Genomic DNA, 23,688 nt, shown 5'->3' on the forward strand with positions numbered 1-23,688 from the left:
TTCATGCTACACTTGGGATGCCAACTGGATTTCCACTGGCTGTTTGAGGAAGCCAGTGGTCACAGGAAAACAACCGGAAGAAGAGGAGGAGGAATGATGAGATGCCTTTCGACCCAGATTTTAATTAGATTAGGATCTCAATCTATCACAACAAACAGGGCAAGAAAACCTCATTCTTCAAGCGGATGGTCAATTGTGATGAAATATGGACTGTACCCATGGATTATGATGGATCAGTCAATAGCAAACGATGCCACAGTTAATTTTATTTTCAAAATATCAACACAGTCTTGAAAAGGTCCTAGGTAGAGAAAGGCAAATGGTATTGGAGTTTCTAAATTAAGGTATGGGAGCTGCACATGTTAGTGATGGATTTAAAAAAGCTGCATTTGCCACATTCCTGAAGCAGCTGCCAGCTTTGAGATAAAGAAAGGAAAGCAATGTCTGGAAACGACAAAAATCAGGACAACATATAACAACAAATAGTGGCATACATACTTCACAGTAGGCTCCATTTGTGTTTGAATAGAATGGGATTGTCTGATGACTACTGGTGCATTCATTACCATAATGATTATGATGTGACAGGAAGATTATTTTCTGTATGTTCAGATTATATTTAGCCATTGAACTCCAAAGCGCAATTGGCAGTTTTGCATGAGGAGCGGCAAATGCATGTAGGGATTTTAAAGCAGCAAAGCGACAGAGATGATCAGACCAAGACAGGTTGGTCTCTATAGACACACTGAGGCTGATTGTGAATGAGCTGCAGCTGTGTAGGCAGCTGATCTCTGGGGGAGGGAAGCTCAGTGAAGACAAGATGGTCATTTTCATTTGGATATAGCAGACCCTTGTATAAAGATATTAATTTATATAGGGAACATTTTCTATTTCATTGGGCAGGTAGAGAGAGAAAAGCAGCTGGTTAAGGCCCAGACTCTGTCCACCGACTGGCATTTGCCAGCTCCTCTTAGCCAAGTGATTATGTAAAATCTCTGCAGGTTACCATGAAACAACAATGCTTGTCATGCATTCAACAATCACAGCTCCCGTGTGGCTTTGACAGGCGCTAGATATCATCTTGTTGCATGCTAGCATAAAAATAATCTAAAATTATGATGTTTTACAGACAGTACAGCAGTGGTAGATACCCATTTAGCCAGATTCTTATTTAGGAATCTCTGTAAAATCAAGTGGTATCTATTCCAGTAAGTAATTTGCCCCTATCTAATGTGATGTTTCTTAGTTTTTATATAGCTGCATCAGAAAGGACCAAAATGCCTCCAAACAGTTTAACTAGCAAAGAATCCCTTCTCAACAAAAACATTTATGCCTTTAAGTGAGTTGTGAAGGGTCGTGAAACTGTTGCAGTAAGTAGGAAGATGTTCTTGAGAAAGACATTTCAAATCTACTGGTTCAAGAAGTCCTGTCCTTTACACTAGCTCACTCTGTAATCCATTCTCCATGCGGGGGGGGTGAGTGAAATATGAATTTCCCCTCTGGGATCGCTCAATAACAGCACCACGTTATTTAACAGAGCTGAGGAGATGTAGCCCCGGTTTAATCCCAGGTAGTCTCATTTAAATGCAGCTAAATATTTAGAAATCATGAAAAGAGATCATGAAAGATTCTCTTGAAAAGGGGGTGAGAATACACGTGAAAATCATCTTACACTGTCTTTGACCATCTACTATTTCTGTAGATGGACAATTTTACTATTTCATTATTTCTCCTACTCCCATGCTCACAGTCTCCTGTTCTTTGCCTTTTGAAGAATGGGAATACATTAGCACGGTTATGAAACCCATATTCTTCTGATTTAATTAATGCTATTGTCCCTCCTTTCCCACATCTTTGTATGCTCTTGCGGTGGCAGCTGGCAGATTTCTCTGGCCTTAATGGCCTCATCCCAGGGTTAATGAGGGCCTGTCTCAGACCCCAACACCCGGCAGGATCCCCTCATTAGAGCAGAGATCGAACCGGTGGTAGGGGCCCTTGGCGCCACAGGAATCACATATTATTTTATATGCTGCCTCACCTGTGGTCTTTGCCCAGAGTCCAGGATTGCTTTGTGAAACAGTGTTAATATACCACAGAAAGGTTGTGAGAGGTTACACACTGATGTTACACAGCCAGTATGTGGATGGAGGAGGGTGGGTTGAAGAGGGGAAGCGGGTTCTTTTGTGTTGTGTCATTGGCACCCACAGTGGAGGTGACAGTGTACATGCCAGGGTCAGAAATTAATAGGGAGTCAGGGCACAAATGCACTTGAAGGTTCATAAAGCAACTGTGAAATTCAAAATTAGGGTCAGAAAATGCAGCCAGTAATTAGGAGTGCCCTTTCTTACATTTCATCCTGTTCACACTTTATTCATTTATCCGTCAAGTTTTGATATAATGTGCTTTCGCTACCTGCGGGCCACTGCAGGTGATCTACAGTATAAAAGCCTGTGGTCCAATAATTCTTTCCAGAGTAATTTGAAAATATTTTTATTACAATTTTTCAGAAACAACCACAGCCCGATTAAGCTGAGTAGTACCAAAGAAAATGTCAACTATTTCTACCAAACACAAAAAGATAAACAAGACTGATAAAATTTTAAAAAAAGATCAACAAACAAAGGGTGGAAGATAGACTTCTGTCAACAGTTTGCAATGGTAGGAAAGAAATGATGGTGTGCCATGATCGTGTAAAAACAGCTAAGTGTAAAAACAGTTTGCTAGTCTGAGTGAAAACGGCTCATTTCATAATCATTAAAATTGCTCCAGTGAAGGACCTTCCTTGCAACAAACAGATTCTGCATCAACAGAATGTCTTTTGTCGGTGGTGTGTTGTTAAAGGAATACTGAAAAGGTTACTCGCTCATAAAATAGCCTTCAAAAGCCAACCATGCAGCTGAGATCAAGACTTTTTAAAGTATGGCTGAAATCAGTGACAAACAGTTTAGCCCCAAGTTTCAGCAGTGCTTACAGATGCAGGCTCTCAGGTGGATTAGATAAACCAGGCACAGGTGCAATCAATGGGCCATCAGTTCAGTTTAGCAGAAAGAAGAAGTCTCACAACACCACAGACACATACACATTTTTAGTATTTACATATACTGAACCTACTGATAAGGCAGCTATCATTATTGCAAATAGTAAAACTTGATAAATCCTGTTTTAAATCATTAAACTCCAGTGTTTCTTCAGCATGCTGAACAGACATCCTAATATTACCAAACAGGTGCACTGGCAAGAAACCAAAAACACTTCTAGAGCAAGTCGCCCATTCTCTGAAGTGATGTTCCCAAATAGGTTTATTTAATATAGCTATAATATTACATCTTCCATCAGGTTACTCAGCATGTGACTGCGAAGGTCCACAAACAGACTTGCCCTGATTGAACACAGGTGTGGGCTCCAGATCAGGTTCTACCACCAATTACATCAGCTTATACACACAATTCATCCACAAATGTTAATCCACAAATTTACAAGATGCTATATTTAAAAACCAAGTATGAGTTAACTTATCAGCCAATGTCTGCATTGCTCAGAAAAATATTACTTGAAAGATTTGCACACATAGTTTAATACTATATAGATGTGGGAAACACACCTACACAAAGGAAAGGTATTGCAATCACTAGACCACTATTCAACCATATAGTTTAACAAAAAGGGTCAAGGCTTAAACAATAATAACTCCACAAGTAACCAGCATTCTTAATGACAATTAATATTTATTCAAATCATGCACATGAATTAGTCCATGCAGAGCTACAGCGTTATGGATCTAAATCCAGTGTGTTTCCCTTTGAAAGACTTTTCATTCAGTCTGCATTCCTACAGGTAGTACCATGTCTCCAGACATCTCACGTTGGAGCAGTGCTAAATAAATCTTTTTGAAAGCGTCAGTAAAGATGGTGACGCTGTCTGAATACCAGAGATCAAATGTGGATCATTCACACGTCATTAGGACAATAAAGAACCAAAACATTTAAAAGCCTCATCAATGGAGCAGCAAATTTAAGGAAAAGAAAACGTAGGCTCATCAGTTATGTGTGAATAGAGAATTGTTTTCATTGTTTTTAACAGATTTATTTCTGCATCTATTCTTCTTGCTTTTAGGAATGAGGGCAACCCTTTACTTCAGATCGAGGTTGAACCTACATCAGATGTGAGTCCTTCTTTTGACTTCTGACTGTGACCTTTGCGTTACTTTTGAATGTATGTGTATGCTGTTTTACTTCTCCACATCTTTGTGTGTAATAGCATTCTGAAATGACTTGTGAGTCTGAATGAAGACAAAATGCAGATCTCACCACCACTTGTCACAGTCATTTGCGTTGTTCTCTCATTTAACATAATTTGGCTCGGCTCTCTGAGGAGCCTCCAGGTAAGTTATGCGTCAAAAGCAGCAAGGAGCAAAAGACGCAGCTTCACAGATCGTCACTGCTGTTCCTGTAACAATGATATATTTTGAGAAAATGTGATGCATATTGCCCTAATAATCCAGCGGGCTTTGAATACATCACATTCACTTCTGCAGTACATTATATTTAAAATCAAATCAGAATAAATCAGTCAGTTTTCCCCTCTGGCTGCTTTCCCTTTTCATAACATATTTTTGTTGGTAATGGCCTATAACGGCAGTCAGTATCTCTAACGCACACGGCTTGACAAAATTTATTTGCAATTTTATATCAAGGTAACATATATGGGTGTTTTTAACATACATCAGAGCTTATTTATGAAAACAGACAGTAGCGATTACATCTTTATTCATGACACTTAAACACATTAATTCATATTTCACCTTGGAAAGTCAATAAGACATTTTTTCCTTCGACTTAACTGCTGTGTACCATTGGAGCTACAGTAAATTTCAGAGAAAAAGGTGGAGATATTGAATTAAAATAGTAGCAATATATAAAAATTATATGACACATTATCCAGTAAACACTTCAGTGTACACTCAGGGAATACATGAATGGCTTTTTTTTTTTTTTTTTTTTACATCTACTGCTGCCGAATGTGCTGAATGGCATCTGTTAGAATATAAGCATTTAACATATTGGTGGAATATTTTGACACCACGTCTTTGAGTTGAATAAGGGCATTTTTAATCACCACAGTTGCAAATCAGTAAATCTGTGTAAATGTGAAATGTAGGCCCACAGCTACCAAAGACCAGTTCAATTTGTCTCAACACAGAACGAGGAGGGGAATGATGAAGACTCCGGTGACGAGTTTGAGGAGATGAACCTATCGCTCCTGTCGGCTCGCAACTTCCCACGCAAGGCCAGCCAGACCAGCATCTTCCTGCAGGAGTGGGACATCCCGTTCGAGCAGCTGGAGATTGGGGAGATGATCGGTAAGGGGCGCTTTGGCAAGGTTTTCCACGGACGCTGGCATGGCGAGGTCGCCATCCGCTTGATCGACATCGAGCGTGACAACGAGGACCAGCTCAAGGCGTTCAAGCGTGAGGTGATGGCCTACCGCAACACTCGCCACGAGAATGTCGTGCTGTTTATGGGGGCCTGCATGAGCCCACCACATCTGGCCATCATCACCAGGTAAGGATGAGCATGTAACAGGTTGTGTTGTGTTGAACACTGGGAAATCAGCTCTACAGGTGCTGTAGATAGAACTTCCTGTGTTAGTATCATAGTTAGAGGTTTAATGTCCAGAAATACTGTGAAACTACCCTGACAAAAAAAGAATGTTTTACCTCAGTTGACTAAACAAGCTCTATTTACTATAAACTATATTCTAACCTTTATAGTATTCTGTCTTTGCAGTTAATCTGAAAGAAATCAACATACAAAACACTGAATACAGGCACTGACTGACGTCAATCAAACTGATTTTAAAATGCCGCTGCATTTAGCTTCACAAAGACAAATCTAAATGTCAAGATTTAATACTGTCTCAGTGTGGATTTAATGTCCATGAATGACTTTTCTGAGCGTACTCTTCCAATTTTCACATGTGAACACACTACATACCCAAAACCTGCTAATGTAGGTTGGAACCGGGACGCAGCTTTAGTTCTTTTACAATGTCAAAATATAGGAAGTAATAGGTGATTCCAAATTGAGAGAAAAATGATGAAAAATATAAAGAATAAACAAAAACAAAACGTATTGTCATGTGTTCTGCACATCCCCCTCATTGATTTCTTGCTGATCACTGAGCCTCTCAGTCTCTGAAAGTTGACATCAAAGCTTGGAGATGTGCAGTTCGCTGTGCTTCTGAACTCTGAGTGCTTACTGTGTGGTTAGGCAGCTGCTCGGCCTCCAGAGCCAGTCCTTGTCCCCTGGGTGTCATTTTGAATCAGCCACAGATTTGCCCCCATCTGGGACAATGAGTTTAGAGTGGCTGACAATGAAGCATGCGGAGGATATGATTAGAACAGGCTGCTACTGTTGTTGAATGGATGAACCACCCACACCTCAAAGCAATGGTGCATCTATCCTGACTACAGTCTATGACAGCAGATAATACAAGTGTACAGGGTCGGAGTGAACTTGAATGAATTCTCTCACGCAGTGAACAACTTTAATTATTTCATGGATTAGTGTTCAGACTTTTTGCAGCAAGTATTTTCTCAGTTATAACAAGGAAGACAGGCCTGTGTTCTTGTTAAAGACCATCACAAAGAATACTCTCCTGTTTAATTAACTGGCACAGCTAATGTTCAAAGGGAAATTGTTCAGATATTTACCACTCTCCCAGTGTCATCTACACAGGCTGTGAACAAAGAGAAGTGTCAGTAAAAGAATAATTTCCCTTTTTGTTTCCTCTCTCTGTTTTCAAGAAAGTAACTTTTTTTTCTTCTTTCATTCTCTATTAAGAAAGAAAAGAAAGAAAGAGAGGGATTTCCACGCTGAATTCACAGCTTGAAAAATGCTTCCGGAAACAAAACTAAATGTAAAACAATGCGCTCTATTTCCATCACATTCACAGTGGTGGTAAATATGTTTTAAATAAGTGATTGACTGAATGATTGACTGATTGATTGAGATGGCTGATTGCAGTTGATGCCAGCTGTTGTTTTGAGTGCAGGGGAGCTAGCTGCTTCACAGAAATCCCCACTGCTGATTGCTGAAAATAATAGCAAATGTCAGAGCAACAGGTGGCTTTGTTATCCACCGGTGCTCTGCTTCTTGTATTGCTGTATAACACAAGAAGCAGAGCGGGACGAGAAGTTAAGTTGGGTGGGATATACATAACACATGACAAATCTGTAAAAATAATCCAAATCAGAATCGGTTTTATTGGCCAAGTTTGTGCACACAGACAAGGAATCTGACTCGGGTTTTCCTTTGCTCTCAGGCAGTTCAGAAACATACAACAGAACAACAACAAATAACAATAGTGCAATGGGTCAGTCTGAATGGTTTGTGCAGCTATATACATATAAATTCAGAACCCAATAGAGGTTTATTGGTTTATTAAGGCTTTATTGAGGGTTTTTAGGGTGCATTAGTGGAAATATCAATATTGATTGCTTTTTTTTTTCTTCGAGTATTTCATTTGTAACGAGTGACCGTGGATTGATTTTCCAGAGCACACAGAACACAGGGTCACCTGTGATGTTACTCCCGGATTTTTATCCATGTATGTGGCCTAATTAATTTGCCTGAAAGCACGGATGTGACTTTCAGCATTAGCTCTTCATCATCCTGAGCTGCGTGAAATGCTGCCTCTTTCTCTTCAGCGTTGCTTATACACATTCCGTTTGTCTGAGGTACACAGGTGATCATTGTCATAAGACTTTTTTTTTACATAAAGGTTTCAACTGAAGTGACACTAAAGCACTGAAGCCAGAAGCTGCATTTCTGTGTTGAAAAGACCCAGAGGGAAGAGAGCTACTAAAAATGCAGCTGCTGTCAGGTGTTTGTTAGGAATGAATATGCATGAACTGTTGGCTTCAGGTCCTTGGTTGGTCACCTGTGTGGCACAGTCAGGGTTGAGGGCTTCAGGGGTGAGGCAGGGGGGTGATTCTAGAGCTGTCTATTAATACGCCGTTGTGATGGCACCCCTCCAGAAATCTGACACCACCTTCCACGAACCGCGGTGTAACAGCTTCCCCCTGGCACCGAGTGGGCCCACGTTTCGGTTCAGAACGATGACATTTTATCCTCTAACAACAACTCAAACTGCACTAACTCACTGACACAGTCTCACACACACGTGAACTTCGGTGTAAGCCTGTGTTTTGGTTAATAGTGGCAAAAAACACATTGAACATTTAAAAGATGAGTGGTTTGATGAGGTGAGTGGAGTAACATGCAAACTGACAAAAGAAAGGGTATCTCACCAGTTCACCAGTTATTTAAAAAGAGAGTATTTGAAAAGCTAAAACACAGGAGAACAGTCGATGCTTTCACACTAGAAATTTACTGCAGGAGCGGTTTGCTTGAAAGTTTGGTAATATTTTGTATTTGTACATGGGTAGGAACCAAGAAACTGTACAAGGGAAAAGGTGGTGAAAAATTGGTTTCAGTCCACAGTCCACACCTCCACCATTAGGAAATGAACGGGCTGTGACATCATTAGAGGCATTCTTGTTTTTTGTTTTTTTTCCTGCATTTACGTCATATCACACAGACCGTAAAAAACATCAGCCTCCCAGCCGTATTCACAAAGATTTTCTGAGAGCTACATTATCTCCCGCTTCTTCTTATCTGCTTTAGAATGTTAACAAATCACTACGCATATGTATAACTTCAGAAAAGAGGCTAATTTAAACCTTATTTCCATACTTAAGGTGTGGTAACCCTGTTGGAACAAAGAGTTGTTACAGTGGGGCATTTTCCTTCGTTCCTCTGACATGCCTGCATAACCAAGAGAAATAGATAAAATACCTCAGTGAAGTTAATTAGCATAGCACCTTACACAACTGGGCAGTCAAAGGGCTTTATATAAGACATAAAGATACCTTAAGACAAGATGCATATGAATAGGATTTAAAATAAAATAGGGACTAAAAACTGAGCTAAAATGAAATAAAAACAGAACCGAATTTATTAAAAGACAGTGACAAACAAACAGCTTTACATTCAGCATTCAAGCTCAGTTTGACATTGTACACTATTTTATTTTCTAGGATGGTAGGGGTAGAGGGATGCTCCCTCTTTACTTCACGTGTACTCACACGGCTTTACCAATCCCTATGACCACCTGTCACTTTGGCAACTGTGTGAAATGAGAAAATCCTTAAACAAATGTACAACAGATTAACCAACGGTAAATGATCACAGTGTTTTGATCAGTTGGTTTTCATCAGTAAAATTTGTAAAAGTTTTGGGTAGACTCTCCTGTAATGTTTGTGAAATGTTTTGAAGTAAAAAAAAAAAAAAAATTACATAAGTCAACACGGTCACTTAAAATCTTATCACTGTGTTTTTTCCTTCTCTCAGCTTGTGTAAAGGCAGGACGCTTTATTCTGTGGTGCGGGACGCCAAGGTTGTGCTGGATGTTAACAAGACCCGACAGATCGCACAAGAGATGGTCAAGGTAAAATAACTCAGCGCTGATTCTCCAGAACAGTTCGGCATTACACATCATGTTACAAAACAGTCACATCTCTCTCTGTCCTCAGGGGATGGGCTACCTCCACGCTAAAGGGATCTTACACAAAGACATGAAGTCCAAGAATGTGTTTTATGACAACGGCAAAGTCGTCATCACCGACTTTGGACTCTTCACCATATCTGGAGTTCTGCAGGCTGGCAGGTAATTATGTTGAATACACATCAGAGACAGGAGCACTTTTTTTTTCAGAATGTGTAAATGCACAGCACTGACACACAAAACAGTGGAAGACGGTATGTCAGTAATAAATATCTTTGGCAGCACTCAGCTTTTCTTTTTTACATATTTTAACAGCAGTTTGTTATTACTGCATTCATTTTAAGCTTATTTTACGATCATAAACAAAAACTAGGTTGTCTCTGCTGCATTGGTAGTCTCTGGCTGACTTCACTAAATATCTGCTTTGTTGCTTTATGGACTTTTTTTTTTAAAACAAAAACAGTTTAAATAATATGAATGTTTACTTTTTAAAATCTTGTTCTTATTCTTCTTTAGTCTGTGTCAGCTTTTCTGCATATTTGCTCTGTCAGCAGGAGGCAAATATGTAGCAACATCCTCTTTTTGACAGGCAGCAATTTTAAATTAAGTGGAAACTTCGCCTCTCCCTCTTCTGTCCATCTTTTCTGTTGCCATGGAAGAAGTTCCCACTTCTCCACTCAAGAACATGAACGGTGTTAAAGAGAGGCGCTCAAGAGACAGAGAAAAGAGTAACCAGGTCAATGATGTACAGAGAAATTCGGTCGTGGCTGAGTAAAGCTGACAAGGCAGAATACGAACAGAGATATCATACAAAAAAACAGTGAATCACTGGTAACAATGAAAAGGCTATAAAAAAAAAAAAAAGCTCTCACTCCACTAACAAATAGAGTGTATTTTCTGTAATTTACCATGTCATGGATGAGCACACCAGTAATCACATATTGTATCCGCTCAAGACTGACCTCATGGGGCCAAGACTTTCATCAAGCTTCCAGTGGAGGTGGCGAGAGCTTTTTGGAAACGAACCAGTGAGAGCAGCGCAGTGAGGTGTCTCTCTACACCCACAACATCTGCAGGCAGTCCTTCAGCACAGCAGGATTATATTAACAGTGATGTTTCCCCTCATATGCCTAGCAGATTATTTAATTAAGCTAGTCTAAAATATTACAACCGTTTACAAATCATACTGTTATTAATTATATCTAAGTAAGCTACCTCCAATCACAAAAAGTTTAGTTATTTCTCAAGTGAAGAACACAGCTGTAAGGTGTAAAATGGTCATAATCCACCTAGATGTTATAGTGTTTTAAAGGTTTCTCCACAAATCCTACATATTTGCATGTGTTTACTGTTGCTTTATTGTTCAGTACATTATGAGAAATAATTTTATTTACTTTCTTGCTTTGTTAACTGTGAAGCTAGAGTTGATTAGCATAGCTTATCTTAAAGACTGAAAACAGAGGATCAGTCCAAAGGTCAAACACCTACCAGCATCACCACAGCTCAGTAATTAGCCTGTATTTTGTTTGTTTAATCCAAATTGGTTTCCTTGCAACATCATTACAACAGCAAGACTCCAGTCAGTGTTCCTGAGTGCTGTTTACCCAAGAAATAAATACTGCATGTGATTCCTAGCAAAACAAACGAGTATTGTATCATCTTTGACTGCTTGGCAGTGTGATACAGCAGATCAATAAACCCTGACAAGTGTCCATCTCCACTTTTTTCTCATTCTGCAGCCGGAGAGAAGACAAACTGAGGATCCCGAATGGCTGGCTGTGTCACCTGGCCCCAGAAATCATCCAGCAGCTCTCTCCGGACACAGAGGAGGACAAGCTTCCCTTCTCCAAACAGTCGGATGTCTTTGCTTTTGGGTGAGTGTTTCTGTTGTGAGCTCCAGAAAGGGCTTACAAACCCCAAATCTCATGACAAAGAGACTGCTCTCATTAACTGATTTTCAGCACTCATCATAGATATAGATTTTCACTATAATCACAATATGTTACTTGACAATTTCGCTTCCTTCCTAAGTGACTCCAACTTAGTTGCTTTTCAACTGTGCTGAAGTCCTTATGACTTTGACTTTGCTGACAAATTTTCCTTTGAAATAGGACCAAGTGTGTGAGCTCTTGTATGGCCTCAAGCTTTGTTTAGTGGTCTTTACTGGAGTTGTAATAGGGTACATGGGGTTGTAATAGGGTACAAACTTAATTTCTGGCCACACACTGAATCAGCCAGATCCCACTTACTGTTCAGGATATCTTATGGAACTTTGCTGATTCTTGTAATCTTTATTTTTAACTTTTACAAAAATACTGTTTTCCTCCTGGAATTGTAGCTCTTCCTATTCAGAGCAGTTGTCATAGTGGGTTTGTTTGCCACTCAGTAGTTGTGAAGTATTTTTGTCACAAGTAGCTCACATGTACCACGTTTTGAGAACACTTAGCTCCGAAGCAAGTTTTTAATCCAAAAGACAAGCTTTCAGTCTTCTTATCCAACTCTCAGCAAGAAAGCAAAGAAGCTTCTTTCATATCAAAACACTCCTTTTAGTTAGTATTCCAATAATTATTGATCAAGTAAATATATTGGTTGGTTCAGTACAACAAACCTCTCTGTTTTTTGGCATTTAAGCGGTTGTAGTATTGCTATCTGTTTGCAAACCTGCCCAAAACGTAACAAACATTTGGCTCGCCTTGAATCTTTTTTGCCAAAAATATGTGATATTTAACACATTTTGACAGTCCTCATGGCTTCTGTTCTTCCTCCACTGCCATTAGGCTTCTGATTCATTTGTGGCATGGACCCTGCTCTGTTGACTCCTAACACAATTGCATTTTCAGATGGTCCCCCATATGGAGGTTTCATCACTATATCATTTTAAATGGAGGAGTGCAGTGCTGGCGCGCAATGTCCAGCTGCTCTCTTAGCCCTTGCGTTACCTAGAGGTGACCCCCACGGCTGTTTTGCATAATTCATCAACAATCAACTGTCACTTTTTCGCCAACTACTGGCAAAGAGCTATTTTTATGCTACTCAAGCTTGATGTGAAGGAGGAGAATGAAAACAACCACTTATTTGCACAGGGAGGTGGTGTACGGTAATTTTGCATGAGCTGTAATTAAAAATATGTTGTTTCTTTAACTTCTGGATTCAGTTTCTTCAAAGTTTTTGTACAGAAGAATCATCTACAACTGAAAGCTGATCAAAACCATTTAGTTTAATGGTTTACAGTTGCCGTGAGTGAAATTTAGCACTGGCTGGGATGGGAACCCTCCATAGGTGTGTTTTGAAGACAATCATATTATTCTCTTGACTAGATAGTCCAAAGCACTGACCTGCTCTCTTCTTCTGTCCTCCCAGCACCATCTGGTATGAGTTGCACGCACGTGAGTGGCCTTACAAGAGTCAGCCAGCAGAGGTGATCATATGGCAGATTGGCAGTGGGATGAAGCCCAACCTCGCTCAAACTGGCATGGGAAAGGAGATATCAGTAAGGGTTTTTTTTTTTCATTTTTCATTTGTCACAGTTCATGAATCTTTTTTTGTTTTTGTCAGTCTTTAGCAAATCGCTGCATATTTTTTTTTTCCAGTTTAAACACTCCTTGAATCCTAGACTCATTTTGTTCAATCACGCTCTATAAACTGAAAAATTAGCTTTGCACGATAAAGGCAATAACAAATAACAAATCTGAGACTGGATTCACAGAAATGCACTGTAAGTGAATCTTAATGCTATATATAAGAAAGTTTTCAGAAGAATCCTCACAAGTAAAAGTTTCTAAAGACGACATTAGAAACTTTTTGGCCACCATTATTTCATTTTGCATAAATGCTTGTCGGTTTCCCTGGTGGTTGTAATAACATGCATGGACAGCTCACCCCCCCCCCAGTGGTATTGGCCTTTCCAGTCATGGTATGAGTCCTTGGTTGCCTTCAGTTCACCTTGTTAAACTCTTCCACCACTCTCCTCTTTCCTTGAAATACCTCCAGTCTCCATTTGAACTGATCTGGACATTTACCTGCTAATTCAGTGTGCTTAGTCACTGCAAATCTTTGCAGGTCACATGCCACTGTTAGCCAGCGTTTCTTACAAATCACACGCTGAGGCTGTGATGAGTCACTTTAGTCGGTTCAAGCAAAGCCCAGCTCAGGGTACAAATTTCCAGCCTTTTGGTTTAGCTCCTGTAGTGTCAGTTATTTTCTCTTGGTATCAAAAATTGTTTGATATTGCTACTTCAACTACCTTAATTGCCTCCGTGAGCTGTGTGCCACAGCTGTTGCTACTACTGTAGCTGGTGACCAGGCCAAGTCAGCAGATCAAACTACAATTGCTAACTCTCAGTTGTTTTCAGAACACCAGCATGCACATATCCCTTTCACCTCAGGCAGTACCTTTGCCTCACGTCTCTTTGAAAACCCTTTTTTTAAGAAAAGACCCAGTTTCAGAAAGTAAAACCAGGCGCACTTACTCGCACGACATTTATTCAGAAACTTTGCATTCTGATGTATCCAAAGATGATGAAGTGTGATGTCTAACAGCTTTGTTTGCCATGTATCTCTGTGTTTTCCAGGATATTCTGCTCCTGTGCTGGGCGTACAAGCAGGAAGAGCGGCCCAGCTTCTCCAAGCTGGTAGACTTACTGGAAAAGTTGCCAAAACGGAACCGCCGCCTTTCCCACCCAGGGCACTTCTGGAAGTCAGCTGAGTATGTCAAATGAGTTAGAGACACAAAACAGCAAACAATCAGCAACTATTAAAAATCAGCCGCCATAACTCTACATAAATAACCCACCTCCTTAAAGAATGCACTGAATCCAAAAGCCAGCCCAGTGATGAAAACTGCCCGTGCTGTGTGTATTTTCATGGAATGTTGGCATGTGTGTGTACAGATAAGTTGACTGTCCAGCTTCTCAAAGCAGTCGGGACTCATACTTTTCTTTGGTTTGATTTAAACCATACTGGATATCTTTCCTTTATCTTTTTTGTCTTTTACTATTGACTTGTTCCCTTCATAATATTTGATTTATTTCCTGGATGTACCTTGCTTGTAACTTTTCGACTGATCACATCATCCTGGACTTAAAACACGTTTGAGAACAAATGTAGATTTATTTTTTTTTCCATGTCTGTTTTTTGTTGTTGTTTTGAATGAATGTAACTGTTGAACATCACACATTGTATATTTTCATAACATTGTTTTTCCATTCCTTATGTCTGTCAACTGTGTAGACCGTTTTGTCACTGTTACCTCATGGTCTCATGTGTGGATGTCTGTACAGGTTACATGTTTGTCTCAAAAGCTTTATTTAACTTAAAATGTCCTTTTATTTACACCGCACCATTTGAATGTGAAGAAGCCAGCGTCTCTATTTGTGCGGGGATGTGTTGGCACGGTTCTTTGATGGGAGACTGTTCTCTGATCAGCCTGCGCTTTGAATATTGCCTGTGAACATGAGCTTGAGACGCTTGAACAATAACAGCCTTTGAAAAAAAAAAAAAAAAAAAAGAAAGAAAGAAAAAAAAGAAAAAGAAGCCGCTGGTCAGACCAGGACTCCCTCACTTGACGCTGTTCTGTGAAATCGCTGACACTTGAAATGTATCTCGTCAACTGTTGCAGAACTAATTACCCTTCAGAAATGCTATCACTGAGCCCCCCCTCCTCCATTCCCCATTTCCCAGAAATAAATGTATTATTTATTTTAAATAGCTATTGATAGATACAGAATAAAATAGATACTAATTAAAATCTAAAGCTTGCAACCATATAGTCAGTTCAGAAACTTTAAGTTAATTGACTCGGTACATGAACTTTGTAGACTCTAATCCGTGTCAAGGTGTTGAAAATGACATGTTAGCTTTCTGCGTAGTATATGAAACTGTTTTATGAAATAGTTTGAAATGGATTATAGACCTGTTGCCAGTGGGGCTGGGTGTGAGGGCAGGAATGATTTGATTAGGAAAATTAAGTTTTGAGTTTCCTAGCTCAGTGATGATGTGACTGTTAGACACATAAAGGGAGAGCACATGACCTTTAAAAGGCAAACAAAAACTCAGAGAAGTCAAAGTAAGCTTTGAGTTTGTTTTTGGCTTGTTAAAATGTGTCTGGAGTTGCTTAAAAGCAGTGTTGTAGTCACTTTGAATTGGAGCCTCATATTCAAATCACCTCATCTTGAATTTTGATCCAAAAAATAATTTAACTTATTTTCTTTTAACTTTTATGATGCACATTTTTAAGAATCAGTGTATTTCCAAAACATTTAAGCAACACATTGCAAGTAAAGTTGACCATTTTTAAAGATGGCATTCTGGAAAGTGGGGATGTCTGAAGAAGAACTCTTCCAAATCATTGCTAGCTGCCTAAAGAAACTTTCCAATCATTGATAAATTACTTTAATTAGTTACAAATGAGCTTGTTGAGGTGTGTTCAGACTGAATGCAAAGTGAATTTTAGAGCTAGAGCCTATTGGAAAAACAGAAGGTTAAGCAAACATGCTTGATTCACTCAAGGTGGAGCTAATTACAGCAAGATTATGTAAGTTTTGCTGAGGCTTCAGGAGACAGTTGTGAGACCAGGCTAAGGACAAAACAGCTCCTACCACTATGTTTAGCACTTGGCTAAAATGCCAAGCTATTTTAAGAGAGGTGGAGAAGAGTCACAAACAAGGCAAACTGGCTCAGTAATATCAACTGCACCGCAATGTTTCTCTAAACTTTATTAGCATTAGCTAACACTAGGCACCACAAACTACAGTCAAACCAGTCCAATTCAACTTTCCTTTGTAAGAGGGAGACTGTTATTTCACATCTCTTAAGTTGCATAGGCAAAGACAGGTACATTGAAATTAAAAATGTTTAGCTTATTTTTAAAAAAAATTGGACTTGTCTTGGTATTGACTAGGCTACTCTTGATTACAACACTGCTGAAAAAGTGACTATTGGACAAATTAATCTTATACTTGCCTCCTTGTTTATATATATATATCTTTAAAGATTTTATTTACACAAACCTAAAGAGGTAAATTGACTTCTTGGATTATAAAGTTAAAGTAAGAAGTAAGTAACTTAAATCTGGCTGAACTTTCCCTTTAACATATCAGAAGAGACATATCAGGATGCTGAAGACCAGCCCAGGCCATTTTTCTACATACTTCATGCTGTATATCGTAATATATTTTAAATGTATGTTTTAGAGACAAATCTGAGTCATATCATCATGAATTGGAAGTTGTGGCGTCATTCGAGCTGTATACTGCTTTTGATTCTCTCTAGCCACGTTGAATAGACAGAGACAATCCAATCATGTTAAATAGCCATTTTCCACTTCATTATTTACACATCAGCCAGTGTTGGAAAATGCATACAAACAATCTGCTGCTGTTTTTTGGAGTCTGTCTATTTTGGAATTGCTGGGATACAAATATTGTAAGTGGATCATTTATATTTGTACTGTTTACAACTTTCAAGTGCATGAGATGGACTATCAAAGATTGATTCTTGTTATGAAAAAAAAAAATCCTTCGACACTATATATAAAAAGTATGTGAGCATTTTCTGATGAACTATTGTCCATTGAGCAGTTTGATCTCAATACCTAATGAAGTTTTACGTCAGGCTTTGCAAAACTTTTCAACAGCTTTGTTTGAGATTGTTTCAGTATATTTATAGATTATATAAATGATTAGACTAGCATTTAAATAAGAAGAGTTACGACCTGTGCACATGCTAGAGTTGACAACCCGACTGGACAACAATCAAAGATCTAACATTAGTGCCAAGTGTACATAACAGATTGTAGACTATGTTTTATCGTCACTTGCCGTAATACCAATATTCCTTGTGAATTTTTTGACTTCTTTCTTTTGAATGTACAAATTGTGTTGTGTTTTTTGGTTGTTTTTTTGTTTTTGTTTTTTGTTCACTTAAATTTCTTTTCCTCCATTTTCCTTCTAATTGCATAAGCACTGATGCCGTGTGGTTCTTTTCCCCTTGATTCCGTCCTTGTATTGTAGATGATAGCTCCAAAAAGCTTGTATTTAATGATGCCTTATGGTCCATGGCTTAGTGATGAGTAGATTTTGATCACAAGCTCTTTTATTTGCTCTCATCCTTTACAACGTGTATGACAATAAAAAGATGTTTTCATTTTGGACGTTTTCTGTTTCTTTTATGTCATCTTTTCTCTTAGTCAATCCTTATCCATATTTTACTTTTGTTTAAATTTTCAACACATCTTCACAGAAGATGTCAGTGCTCACGGCCTGTATAACCGTTTTAATCATTTATGATTACCCATTAAGTAATTTTCTTTTGATGTGATGACGTGATCCTTGTTCTGATTTCTAAAAGTGCAACTTTGTTTTTTTTTCATAGTTCTGAATATTTAAATACTCCACCCAAAATATTTTCATAATTAATTGTCTGTAGGCTTGAAATGTGGCTATTAGAAATCTAATACTTTAATTATTCACAGAGAACAGTAGCGGTAATCAGTTTGAAATCATCAAGCAGAAACAATGTACCACGGGTAAAAAAAAAACAAAAAACAGATGCATCATAACCCTTAACATCCACTTTTCCATTTTTAAGTAGATTTAAAATATTTAAAATCATCTTATTCCACAGTCTGACAGTATTACATACAGTGTACTCAGTATCTGCTTGTTCTACGTGTTTATTGAGGCTATACAATGTTTAATCTGAGTGAAATAGTCTAAACAGTATTTTTTTAATCCATATTTCTTAATATGGTATGTATTTGGGACAGTGTTTGGCTGCACAGCATGAGTTTGTCTGATGTTCATTTCATTTCAAACACTTATTTTAGTATACTTCTTCCCAGTGTTGCTTATCCAGTGAGCAAAAAACAATACAAGTAGAAGTTCTCCTAAAAAGATAAATTTAGTCTCTATTAGCATCAGGCACACTATTCCCAGTTATCCACACCATGAGAAATCCCTGTAAAATGCTGTAAACAAAAAATAATTTAAGGGAAAATTTGTTTAAACTAGTGTCCTTTCAGAAAAACCTTATGAGAATAGAATGAAAAATAAAAATGAGTCTCACCAGTCCTCAACAAGTTTTACTTACCATACTGTTGTGTTACGGTTGAAGTTAGAGGCATTTATTTTTGAGATTTACTGGTTTATTTCTACCTTTTTCCATTACGTCCATGAACTGAGCTTAGTTGGTTTCACCAGCAGAGGAGCTTCAATCTCTTTTCTTGTAAAGTACAATTCCCTTGAAACTAAATTATCCCTTTAAGAAATGCGCAGTATGAACTAATGAACCTTTGTTACAGATGAATAATCTGTACTGATGTTGCTTCTGACACAAGCCTCCACCCTTTGGCTCTTATAGGGCCTCATAACTGAGGCCCTACCTCATAACTGACACTTTCTAAAAAATAAATAAATAACAATGAAATATAAAAGTAATATAAAAAGAATTATGTGCTTAATTAGAGCAGAGCCAACAGAAATGTAATATGTCATTAATGTAATATAAAATGTAATAAATCACCACTGTACAAAATTCAGTAACAGTACTGTTCCATATATTATAATATAATACACTAAGCTTTTTGGCCCTAGAGATTCCCTCCATGGTTGAGAGGGGAGAGAAGGCTAATACAAAAAGTATAGCCAGGAAAGGCGATCTCTAAGACCCCATTTATACCTGGTATTAGCAAGTGATCTGTATCTGGATATCCTATCTTGATAAAGAAAAATGCACAGTAATGCAAAGTGGGAATGCACACAGAATGTAATGAATTGGAATGTGATCATATCAGCCAGATCACATCTGGAGGTTGTCTAGCTCCAATCCGTACAATGTGGCTGTATTCTCAATTTTTAAAAAAAAAAAATTAATTAATTAAAAAAAAAAAAAAATTAATTAATTAAAAAAAAAGAAAAAAAGCAAAAACAAGTCACAAAACGTGATCACACCTCAATCTGGAAATTAGTAAGGTGATGCCTGCACTGAAGAAAATGTTTTGTTGAATTTACTCAATTTTAATGTTGAAAGTGGTTGCATGCAATACATTCATCTAAATCCAGACATATTTTTAAGTTGGCTGTACTTAATATTTTTGAGTAATTTCAAATCAATTATGTAAGTAGTTTCAGCACAAAAATTCGGAGTATTTGTTACTCTGAATTCCTTAGTAATTCTAACTACTACTAACAAAAATATTTTGATTCAATTCACAATTTTATGTTGGGGTGGCCGAGAAACCCTGTATACAACAATGAGTTGTGGCAGTCTGGAGCAATTCCCAATTCCATTTTATTTGAAAATAAAATGTCTTGTTCAAAAACTCCACAGTAAAGAAGAAGAGCACTTCTCAAGAAGAATCAAAATAATACAGAACAAAAGAATTTGCTCTAAACTGCCTTTCTGGTTATACCCTTAAAGTTTGGGCCCATGGCAGGAGCTATAATCTGGAACTGTGTTCAGGAGCTATGCTTCTATCCTTTAGGCTCCGGCCAACCACAGCCTCCTCACTTTTATACTGGTGGACTGCACCAAGAAATCAATATCAATTATCTCTTCCAGCACACTTACAATAATCCCAATACTAAATAACATATAGAAGTTCAAACTTACTTTAAAAACACATATTTCTTTTTAAACAAGATACTTTTACAGGTCATTTCACCACAAAAGACAAAACACCCCTCCCACTCTACCACACTTGGTTTCTTCCCCTGTGAACCCCCCTATTTAACCAAATGGACTGCTCCAGCTCAGGTTTGGATGTTCCTGGTCTGACAGAGGAAGAAGTGCAACAAAGGAGACAGGTCAACAAAATTTAAATTCAGTAAATCAAATACACGATCACAGTGTGACTTCTCTCCTTCACTCCCTCCTCCAAATGTTCATACCACACACATCACCACCAGCACTTCACACCAGGATCAACATTCTGATAAAATCTACCTGAGAAAGAGCACATGTAAGGCACATGTGTAGCACGTGCCTTACTTTAGTGCACGGGGTCTCCCTGTGACAGTAGCATAAAACAGTTTAATTATTTTGATTCTTCTTGAGAAGTGCTCTTGAGAATTTTTTTCCTCTTTTTTGCTTACTTTTATCTTTCTGGTTGGCCTAATGTGCATTTTTTACTGTGAAGTTTTTGAACAAGACTCTAATTTTGTCAAATAAAATAGAATTGGGAATTGTTCCAGACTGCCACAACTCATTGTTGTATACCGGGTTTCGCCTTTTGCAAGGGAAGACTTGCCAGCTACTGCTACTTGCTGCATGGGTTTCCTTAGGTTTCCTTGAGCCACGATCAGGTGATCTTTCAACTTGCTGGATGGATTCTTTTTTTTTAAAGAATGTGATCAGGCTGCACAGTTTGCATTTACGACTGGCTGAGATCCAATCACAAAGTGAGCCAGACCACCTCCAGATGTGGTTTGGCTGATCTGATTGAGCTTAGATCACAAATCGTCCTGCGTGCATTTACACCTCACACTGACGTGCCTTTTTCCTCGTCCAAATAAGATATCAGAAGACAGAATATGTTCATACCAATGGGTCAATAGGCTGACACAAATGAGCAACTCTCTCAACTTCCCATATCTCTATATCTAATGGTAATTTTGCATAACTTTAATTTTAGACATTTTAGAAAACCCTAGAGGTTCCAAGGACATCGAACATGTCTGCTTTTCACACTTTAAAATTAATTAGGGAGGAATTAACATCAGTAAACCTGTTCAAACAGTTCAAATCCTGAGATCTGGTGTTTTTCTGTCTTTCATCAGTCTCAACTCCTCTTTGAATGAGGTGATATACTGATGACAGTGTGTGTGTGTATGTTATGTTAGTGTAGCATGTGTGTGTGTGTGTGTGTGTCATACCATGTCAGACCTGTGACTCATTGGTTGAAGAAAAAGAGTGAGTTAGTGAGGGTACAGAGCAAGAAAATGGAACGATAAATAAATAGATAGATGAGAGCTCTAACTGTCTGCACCGCCAGTCCTCCTCCTTCTTCTTCTCTACCTCCACCTCTGAAGTTTAGTCTTGGCCACTGAAGTGTAAAAAATCCACATCACCCAATCTCATGGAGGCTGAAGCCCATCAGAGCATGAATGTCTGGTTTCTGTCGAGATTCTTAAAAGTGTTAAAACCTAATAATGTTCAGTGCATTTCTTGTTTCAGTGCATACAGATGTAAAGAATAAAAATAAAAACAATTGGAATTCAAGAGATAATTTAAGTAGGTAATTCACAAAACATTCACAGGCTGACTTTACACTGCATAATTCAATTAATGTGTCATGTATAATTCAAATTATGATCACTGAAAGCATGTCAGTAACTCCCTAACAAATCCCATGGAATCAATAGATTTGGTGTCACAAACAGATGCTGAAGTACTTGTGTACAAACTGCTGAGATCATTTAAGCTCTCAATACTTATAGTTACAGCTGTGGTTGTACTATTATTGCAGGTGAAGTGAAAACAAAATGAAGAAACTCAAGGATTTTGTGAAACAGCTCCATTCAAAATGTAAAAGAAAGAAAAGAAATGTTACTAGAAAGCTGAATGTGATTCCTACGAAATCTATTGATGCGGATCACACTGAAGAAAAAAAAAAATCTGCGAAAAGCGAAATGTGTTGTCATTCAGAAAATCTTTCATTGAGATATATCTTTATGTTTGTCCTGACGTTTGCATGCCATCTTTTGTCTGTTACCTTTTTGATCTCTTCATAACGTTTTGTTCTCAGTCAACATTTTTCGTTTAATCCATATTTTATTTTTGTACTATCTGAGCTGCTCATAAAGTTAATATAAAGGCAACAGAGGCAGGTAACAAAACTTGAATTCTGCTCCTATAACAGTGTAACTGTGAAAAGAATTGGTCCACATGGCAGCAACAATCATACAAGAGAATAAAGAAAATACATATATATATCAGAGGTAAACATCAGCTCTTTGCACCAACTATTCAACCAATTTTTAATGGAAAGAATCATCCTACAAGAGGCATAGACAGAAAATCTGCTGCAGTTGCCTCAAATGGGTAGAAGGCATTGCTGCCACTACCCATGTTGTGACCATGGATGTATTATAGGAACATGATATGTTCCAAGGTGGCGCCTACTCACTCCAAAGGTAGCAGCTCTTTTGGTGCATGAGCTAAAAAAAACAAAAAAAAACAAACAAAAAAAAAGTTGTTTCTTTTAATGGCTGGCTTGTGCTTTACCGCTGCACTTGTACCTTCGAGTCCCTGAACCTGCCAGCTCACACATTAAGGCGCTGCATAAAAATGATTTTCCAGCTTCTGAGAAGGTTTTAAAAATCTTACATCTTCATGGTTTAAGAAAGAGCAATTATCTTGTTTGCCATTCAAGACATCCTGACAGCAGTTTCAGATAGGGCTCTTTAAAAGGAGTCCTATCTGAAGAATTTTTTCTTTTCTTTTTACTTTTTTAAGAATAAAAAGTTGAATAAATCAGCAGAAAACACACTCTCAGTTAAGTACACTCAGGCATTTTGATGCTAAAGTCTTACTCAGTCACACCTGAAAGTGGCATAGCAAAATAAAACAAGCTAACGGATAATACAGCAAGGTTCTTTCTATTTGCTCTGTAATGGGCTGTTTGCTCCTCCGTCATTTAGCAAGCCCCTTAGTTCTTTATCTAATGGGAAAGTAAAGTCACACAGTTTATTCAAAAGACATATTCATACCATCTGCTTTTGGTCTTTTCAACTCTCTGTTCCTTCAAAGGTCAGCACCAGAGAGACGGCTTGCCAGTGGTCACTGACAAAAATGTCATAGATTAACAAAGTTTTGATATTTCAAATGGTGGTGTGACCAGGCCTTTAATCTGGAATAACCAGTGGGCAATGGTCACAAAACGTTGATGGAGGTCGCAGTGTAACTGACACACCTGAATTGTGTTTGCTGACTTCATGACTTTTCATAACATGTGCTATATTCAAAAAATATTTCAACTATATTGTCACAGAAGTAGAACACAAACCTAAGCAGCTGGTGTGTTTGTTGCTACCTGTGGTCCCATTCCACTCTCAGTCTCAGTCAGGCTGGTTAGAGAGGATGCACAAAGCAAGTGACTCAAGAAAATTCTGGATAGTGGAAATT

General features: G+C 38.2%; 1 protein-coding gene across 1 annotated transcript in view; it reads left to right on the forward strand.

Annotated features, from left to right (window-relative positions):
* The window catches only part of ksr2 (kinase suppressor of ras 2), an 84,561-nt gene extending 67,003 nt beyond the window's left edge, over positions 1–17,558 (forward strand). The window contains exons 13-19 of the mRNA XM_041042334.1: positions 4,114–4,162; positions 5,200–5,561; positions 9,414–9,510; positions 9,596–9,729; positions 11,307–11,441; positions 12,928–13,057; positions 14,139–17,558. Of these exons, the coding sequence (XP_040898268.1) occupies positions 4,114–4,162; positions 5,200–5,561; positions 9,414–9,510; positions 9,596–9,729; positions 11,307–11,441; positions 12,928–13,057; positions 14,139–14,285 (1,054 nt within the window). The 3' untranslated portion in view covers positions 14,286–17,558. The remainder of the gene's footprint in view (positions 1–4,113; positions 4,163–5,199; positions 5,562–9,413; positions 9,511–9,595; positions 9,730–11,306; positions 11,442–12,927; positions 13,058–14,138) is intronic.
* The last annotated feature ends 6,130 nt before the right edge of the window (positions 17,559–23,688 follow it).

This window comes from Toxotes jaculatrix, chromosome 7 (genome assembly GCF_017976425.1).
Source record: "Toxotes jaculatrix isolate fToxJac2 chromosome 7, fToxJac2.pri, whole genome shotgun sequence".
Lineage (NCBI taxonomy): Eukaryota > Metazoa > Chordata > Actinopteri > Toxotidae > Toxotes > Toxotes jaculatrix.